At 37.5% G+C, this 7,595-nt stretch overlaps 2 protein-coding genes and 1 long non-coding RNA gene across 3 annotated transcripts; 1 reads left to right on the forward strand and 2 right to left on the reverse strand.

The window, feature by feature from the left end:
- Positions 1 to 460: 460 nt before the first annotated feature.
- On the reverse strand, positions 461 to 2,964 carry LOC113291522. The gene is made up of 4 exons (XM_026541047.1): positions 2,441 to 2,964; positions 1,233 to 2,150; positions 854 to 1,000; positions 461 to 677 (listed from the first exon to the last, which is right to left on the reverse strand). The coding sequence occupies exons 1-4, from the start codon at positions 2,962 to 2,964 to the stop codon at positions 461 to 463; spliced, it is 1,806 nt and encodes a 601-aa protein (XP_026396832.1).
- A 2,330-nt stretch (positions 2,965 to 5,294) lies between these two features.
- LOC113291524 lies at positions 5,295 to 6,005 on the forward strand. Its single transcript, XM_026541048.1, has one exon. The coding sequence runs from the start codon at positions 5,295 to 5,297 to the stop codon at positions 6,003 to 6,005; it is 711 nt and encodes a 236-aa protein (XP_026396833.1).
- A 941-nt stretch (positions 6,006 to 6,946) lies between these two features.
- On the reverse strand, positions 6,947 to 7,306 carry LOC113286343. The gene is made up of 3 exons (XR_003329240.1): positions 7,289 to 7,306; positions 7,129 to 7,197; positions 6,947 to 7,044 (listed from the first exon to the last, which is right to left on the reverse strand). It is a non-coding gene; the product is annotated as an uncharacterized LOC113286343 (long non-coding RNA).
- Between the last annotated feature and the right edge of the window lie 289 nt (positions 7,307 to 7,595).

Raw genomic sequence — 7,595 nt, forward strand, 5'->3', positions numbered from 1 at the left:
AAATCTTAAGGTGTACCTGATTGTGCATATTTACTGACAGAGCAGAAAATGTTTAGAAGGTGTTCATAAAGGTACACATGTACTGACAGCAAATTTTTAGAAGGTGTACATAAATGTACCTGATTGAAGACATAAAAATATTACTAAATTTTTTATATCATGTAGAACTGAAAACATAAAATTGAACATAGCAAAAAGTAATTACTAATTATACAGATCTGAAAACATAGAATATTACTAAACAAAATAGACTAGTAGCATCCATTGTACACCAAGGTGTACATAGTGGTACACATGTAATAAGACAGGTAAGAAAAACTGAAGTTCACAGGAAGGTGTACATAATGGTACACATGTCCTGGTATTAATTATCCACGCCAAAGAAAATTGAAAAGACATTAGCAAAGGTAAAGACCAAACACATTGAATCTTTTGAACAAATGAAACATAGAAAAAAACATCAAATCGTGGGGCAGGTAGCTCTGTTATGGTGACCAAGGTTGAAGCACTTTGTGCACATCATAGGCCTATTTTGCTTCTCATAAGCATTCTTGATACGTTGTGTTCTTCGTCTACCGGGTGGAGGAACGGGAATAGGAACAATAACCCTATCACTAGGATCATAAGCCTGTGGCTTTTCATAATTGGGGATTGGAAAGATGATATCCTGGTATGTCCTGTTGTACCATTAGGTTGTGAAGTATGGCTCAACAAATGAATAGATGTCTTCCTCGTAGCTTGAATGGCAGCACAAGCATGTGCACAAGGAAAACCATTAACTCGCCACCTGTGACATGTACAAGTTTTCTGCAATAGATCTACAGAATGAGTCCGGGGAGACATGACTTCATACAATCTTTCCATGGATTGAACAAAAGTCCAAGTACGACCAATGTCGATGTTTTCCTTTAGTAAAGCCTCATATTCAGGAGTGAGCCTAGTGTTGAAATTTTCTAGACCTTCTATCCTTCTCTCAGACATCTTCTCCATAACCTTCAAACTAACATAATAAAAACACAAAACATAAAATCAAAAACATGATCCAGAAGGAATTCAGATAAAACATGTGTACAACAATGTACACATTAAGGAAATCCAAGTGTACAACAATGCACACATAGTTGCAAAATCACAGATAAAACATGTGTACAAGTATCTACAGATCAAGCAAATCCATGTATGCAACAATGTAGACAGACTTACATAAATAAAACACTAAACATAAAAATCACCGTATCGCATCGAGAAGAGCAAAAGCAGGCAACTTTTTGAAAGTAAGAACCCAGTTGTTGAAGGACTCGGCAAGAGTTAAAGAGTGAGCACCATATCTGCATACAGGGAAAAATGCATTTGCCCATTTCTCCTTTGGAATAGTCCTGATATAGTTATCAACATGTCCACATCCAAATTCATGCATGCCCCGCAAATATTCTTCAAAGTTCGCTGGTGTGTAAGAGTAGGAAGCTTTGTAAAACAAATCAATAACATGCTTCGAATTCGCATCACCTGATCCTATGGGGAGATTGCATTTGATGTGGTAAAAGCAATAACTGTGATGTGAATTAGGAAAATATTTTGGAATGCTCTGCAAAAGTCCTTCTCCACGATCACTAAGGAAAACAATCTGACGACCATCGACAACTTGTTGAAGATTCTCCAGAAACCAAAACCAATTATCTTTGTTTTCAGTAGAAACAATAGCAAAAGAAAATGGGTAAAAACCATTGTTTCCATTGATACATGTCGCAGCCATCAAAGTACCCCTGTATCTACCAGTAAGGAAAGTAGCGTCCAAGTAAATCATGGGCCTGAGATACCTATAGCTATGCTTGCAAGCAACGAAACAAATGAATATCCTCTGAAATCTATTGGTTCCATCCTCAACGTCAAACTTCACATAGCTATAGGGATTAGTTTCTTCAATTGCTTTGACATACCAAGTTAAATCGCTATAAGAATTCTCGTCATCGCCATACTGTTCTTCAAATACAGCTTCTTTCCCTCTACGGGCATGGTGATACTTAATATTGGACCCATAAGTTTTCTTAAAAAGTGACATGATCTGTCTGGGTTTTAAGCTAGGATCACCCTGTATATTGTCAGCGATCAAATGCTTGACTAACTTGGTTGTCGCTGCAGGACTCTTCAACCTCAAACCAACACCACAACTACAAAAAAGAAAAAAAAAAAAGAAAAAAACTGGAATAAGTAATGTGAACCACAATGTACACCTAATAAGATCTCAAAACAAACACTATGGACATACACACAAAAACCAAGCAAGAATATGTAATTTTAGAGTACAACAAGTACTGTGCACAACAATGTACACCTAAAAACAAATATACATATATAAGGTGCACAACTATGTCCACCACTATGGACATACACACAAAAAGCCTAAAGATAAGTAATGTAGACTAGTATGAAAACCGCTAACCTGTGAGCATTACAATCTTTCAGCACGAACCGAGAAGTATCACCATTCACAGGCCCAAAGTAAATCCTCCAACCATAACCATCTTCTTCGCATTTTGCAGTAAAACGAGTCGTGTCATTTTTAAGAATAACAATCTTGTGACCAGTAGCCATCTTGTACTTATCGAGAGCAATCCTAACAACTTTAGCACCACCCATAAATTCTCTACCAATCTTGTCAAATACATAAACCCATTCATCAATAATAAGAGTCTTCCCCTTGTCTGCATCATGATCTATCACCCTTACCATCTTAGGACTTTCAGTTACACAAGCAGACTTAGAACAAGAACCAGAACCAGAACTACTGCTACAACCAGACTTAGAACCAGAACTACTGGTACAACCATACTTAGAACGAGAAGTATGATTCTGAATCATATCCACATTCAAATAGACATCTTCATTATCAATAAGAATCATGAAACCAATTAAGCTTTGCAGTTGTATATCACCTTGCATAAAAACTACTTGAGCATTATCCATATAGCTGAAACATATACTCCCAGGAGACAAAGACCTCTAATGCTTGCATGCAAAATGCTTCAATTCTTCTACGGTTGTTTTAGTATTAACACGAAAAACAGCAGAATGCTCACCATGTTTCAAAACAGCATTAGTAAACTTCTCAGACCTGTTTGATACCCCTACATATTACAAATAAAATGATAATAAACATCTGAAGCTTCAAACAACAATTTCATATAACCTAAAAGTGAACGGTGTACAGGAAAGTACACATTTAATCAAAGCCAAAAACATCAAGTAACAATAAACCTAGATAAAATACTCCATCAATTAAGCTCTAGAATCTTACTGGAACATATAATTGAATAAATCAGAAGCCTAGGATCTAGTATCAGTTCGATTTCATACAATTCATCATAAAACTAAAAAAACATCATCAAACAACAGTAAACAAAAATCGAATTGATCTAGTATTAACAGTAAATCATCATCATCAAGAGAATCAAAAGCTAGTATATAACAAAATATTAACTCAAGATCATACGAATTGATATCATCAACTCATAAACTAAAAATCAAAAACAAAACCTGAAAATTAGATGTAACAGATGAAATACAACCAAAATAAAACTAACCTGAGGTTGAATTCTGCTCCATTAACAATCAAATCCAGTCTAACCTCTACGAATCTGTTAAATCACCTCTGAATTCAAACCTAGAACGATCTATCTCTCAATCTGTCGTGAATTCAAACCTGAGATCAAGAATTTTCGACTCTAGAACACTTTCGAATGTAACCTGAGTTGAAATATGATGAAGAAACGATCAAATCCTCTCTGAAACTGTTAAATCGCCTCCTAAACCTAATCTCTGAGCTGCATCCTATTTTGAATTCAAGTTTCAGATCCAAAAATTTCGATTTCAAAATGACGCTTTATATATCAGGAATCGTTCAAGGGTAATTATGGTATATGGAAAACTCGCAAAACCGGGACTCGTTCGTGAAATTGGACTAACTCGTCCATGTTTGGACTAAACTGTACCAGGCTGGGCTTTTTTGGACTAGATTGTAATGGGCTTCAGATGGATGGACTAAAGCTTCCAAAACCCACAATCTTTGGGACTAAACGTCAATTTCTACATCTTCGATAGATAAGCTCCAAGATCAGGTAACAGTGACACAAAAGCAAGACAAAGGCCCTTTGGTAGTTGAAGACCCAGACCATATTGGCACGGCACAACAAGTTTCTGTAAAATCCCATCTTGAGAAAGGTGGTACAATTTACTTCAACAGAACACAACTCCCTTTCTATAATTTCAGCTTTTTCAGTGTCGGTAATTCTTCTTTCGCAAATAAAGAGTTTACAGAATTAGAGGGGGATGTTTTTAGAGATTGCAATGAAAATATGATGGTTGTAGCTGGGGTAGAAAATCAAAATCAATTTCATGAACCCCTAGATGTTACTCCCCTAGCTCGTAGAAACCCCAATTTCTCGTATGAAGATGATATTTGGGCATCGCCGAAGAAGAAGAAGAAAATGAAGTTTTTTTTCGAATTAGAAGCCGCAGAAGGTGAAAAATCTTCTACTAAAGAATTCTTAAAACAACAATTTCAGCTTATAGAGGGATATGCACATTTCAAACGGGAAAAGGAGCAACTTTGTTGGGCTTTTAAGGTTGTTGGAGGTCTTATGGGGTTACCGGTGAAGGGCAAAGAAGATGCAATTCATGATAGCATTATGAATGCTCTTAAAGAAGCGTTTCTCAAGGAAAATTCAACTAATTCCACTAGAAAAGAGAAGGGTATTGTGTGAGGAGGAATAACAGACGAGTCTCTAGAAGGAGTTCAATTGCTTTTACAAGACAAAGAAGGAGATTCTGAAGCGAGTGACGAAGAGGAAGATTTTTTCTCCCAAGACGAGAATTCTAGCGAGGTCGAAATTGTTTTAACTCTCAGAGCTGTCAGGGACAAACCCCGTTTGTCTAGTTTGCTCAATTATCTTACTCCATCGGGATCAAGGGAATGGAGGGCGAGAGCTAAGGGAAGTCGTTTAAAATGACGAAAAAAATTATCTCTTGGAATCTAAGGGGTTAGGTGATGTGAATAAGAGAACTGTTGTTAACTCAGTCCTCTTAAAACGGAATGCTGACATTGTTTTGCTTCAAGAAACAAAATTAGAAGACATGACAGAAGCAATTAAGAAGGACATCTGGAGCAAGTCAAGTGTGAAGTTCTGTTTCAAACCATCGGAGGGCACTAGAGGAGGGATATGTATCATGTGGGATGGAGATAAATTTTAAATGGTGGACCAGCTACAGGGTATTTTCTCACTATCTTGTATGTTTAGATGTACTACAAACAATTTGAATTTTTTGTGTCATCTGTTTATGCTCCAAATGATCGTAAAGAAAGGCGTATACTATGGAGGGAGTTAGGAGAGGTGTTGGGGATATGGGACATTCCTGGGTGTCTTGGTGGTGACTGGAATGTAATATCTACTCTGGATGACAAGAATAGGCAAGGGACAGTGACTCGTGCTATGCGGAATTTCAACAAGTTTATGTCGGATTTTGACCTTGTTGATTTACCTTTATGTGGGGCGAAATATACTTGGTCTAATTATCAAGATCCTCCTACTTTCTCTCGTATCGATAGATTCTTGCTGAATTCTAAATGGGATAACTACTTCCCTGGTACAACACAAATGGCAAAGCTTAGGCCGGTATCAGACCACATTACTCTCTTATTGTCTACTGAAATGGGTGATTCAGGTCCAAGGATGAATAAGTTTGAAATAATGTGGCTGGAAGACGAAAAACTTCCAGAATTAATGAAGGAATGGTGGGATAATCTTACCTTTACAGGTAACCCGGGTTTTATATTTTGCAAGAAATTGGCGGCTATTAAAGAATATTTGAAGATATGGAACAAGGAAAAATTTGGGAGGGTGGAACAGGCTATGCAGGAGTTGTTAGTCAATATAAAAAACATGGACACGAAGGAAGCCGAGGGTACAGCAACAAAAGAAGATAATTTTGAGAGTGAATTTGAAGACTGATTATTGTAAGTGGGCCTTACTCGAAGACAAAAGAAAGAAACAGAAAGCTAAAGATCACTGGTTGCAGGAGGACAATAAGAATACCGAGTATTTTCATATGATTGCTAATGGAAGAAGAAGACATAATAACATAGGGTGTTGAAAAGTGGACGGTGAGTTAACGGAAGATAGGGCAAGAATAGCACAACACCTAAAGCATTTCTATGAGGAGCTGTACAAAGAAGAAGATCACAACATACCATCCATGGAGGAATTCCAGTTCACAACACTCAATAGGCAGGACTGTCACAGTCTAGAAGGTCCAATAACCGAAGAAGAGATCAAGTCTGCAATCAAGGAAATGGACAAGAACAGATCTCCGGGACCGAATGGTTTTCCGGTAGAGTTTTATGTTCACTTTTGGGATATCATCAAGGTGGACTACACGAGGTTAGTAAGGATAGAAATTTTATGGATTGGAGAGCAAATAATACGTTCATTTCTCTTATCCCAAAGAGAGCTAATGTTGAAGATTTTAAAGATTTTAGGACAATCAGTTTGATTAATATTGGGTTTTTCACAGAAATAGGCCTGTTTTTTTGGTGCTTTTCAAATGTAGGCCACTTTTTTATTTATTGCTAGACTAGGCAAGTTTTGACCAAAAGTGATGGATGGAAAGTTAGCACCATTAGGTGCACTTAAAATGACAAGATAGTCCTTTGAATCGGTTATTTCTACCCAACCAGCTATCTTTATACGTCACCACCCATTGCGTACGTGGCAAAGGTTACGTGGCAAGACCCATGTGGCTATGCTTACGTGGCACTGCTTACGTGGCACTGCTTACGTGACACTTAAAATAGAACATACTTAACCATCAGATTCAGAATGTCTGTTGCACGGAGATCTCCATTTCGCTTCTGACTCCCATAATTCTGACAAGTAACAACATACGTAAAATTCATGTCAGCAATAGCTTCTAGTTGAGCAAAGAGGGACCTCTGGCTCCTTTTCTCTTCCTCTGATGGAATTGAGACTGCCTTGTAGCCTTCCAAAATTTCTGCAGTTCAAATACATCAATTTATTAGGCACTTTTAACTTTATCAAACATATAAATTTGTAAAAGATGTGGTCGTTTGCTTACCACTTTCATCAGCCATGTCAAGGAAGGCTTGAAGCTTCAAAGCCCGTCGGTAGTACATCATGCCTCTAACTGAAACACCAATATAGTTCATAAGAAAAGATTCAGAAGGTGGGTACTATAAGGAATTAAAAGAAGAAGAAAAATAAGGGTGTTTAGCTACCAGTTCTGAACAGTGTTTTTCCTCTCAGAGATACACAGTGTCGAAGATGCAAGATGTTCTCTTTATTTTCCCACACTTCGCTCGATTTTTTACATTTGAGCCTTTCCATGAAGTTGTTCCATTCATCTGAAGATGCAAGAAGTTGCTCCATCCACTTGCAACAGTTCATACACAACCTTCTGTAGAAGCAACTCCAATTGCCTGCACTTCCCTTCTTCCATCTTGTTCTCAGGTTCTAATTAAGCTCAGCATACACCTGCACTGCAACTCCAGACATCTTAACGCACTGTCACAAATTCACCTCCCT

This window comes from Papaver somniferum, chromosome 6 (assembly GCF_003573695.1).
Source record: "Papaver somniferum cultivar HN1 chromosome 6, ASM357369v1, whole genome shotgun sequence".
Taxonomy (NCBI): Eukaryota; Viridiplantae; Streptophyta; class Magnoliopsida; order Ranunculales; family Papaveraceae; genus Papaver; species Papaver somniferum.

Bases quoted from the DNA above. Each gene is read 5' to 3' on its own strand.
- LOC113291524 (XM_026541048.1), top strand. From the start codon at position 5,295: ATGTACTACAAACAATTTGAATTTTTTGTGTCATCTGTTTATGCTCCA.
- LOC113291522 (XM_026541047.1), bottom strand. From the start codon at position 2,964: ATGGATAATGCTCAAGTAGTTTTTATGCAAGGTGATATACAACTGCAA. The intron at 2,151-2,440 runs GTTAGCGGTTTT...TGTTGGTTTGAG, and splicing joins AAAGATTGTAATGCTCACAG to GTTGAAGAGTCCTGCAGCGA. The intron at 1,001-1,232 runs GTGATTTTTATG...TTATTATGTTAG, and splicing joins GCTCTTCTCGATGCGATACG to TTTGAAGGTTATGGAGAAGA.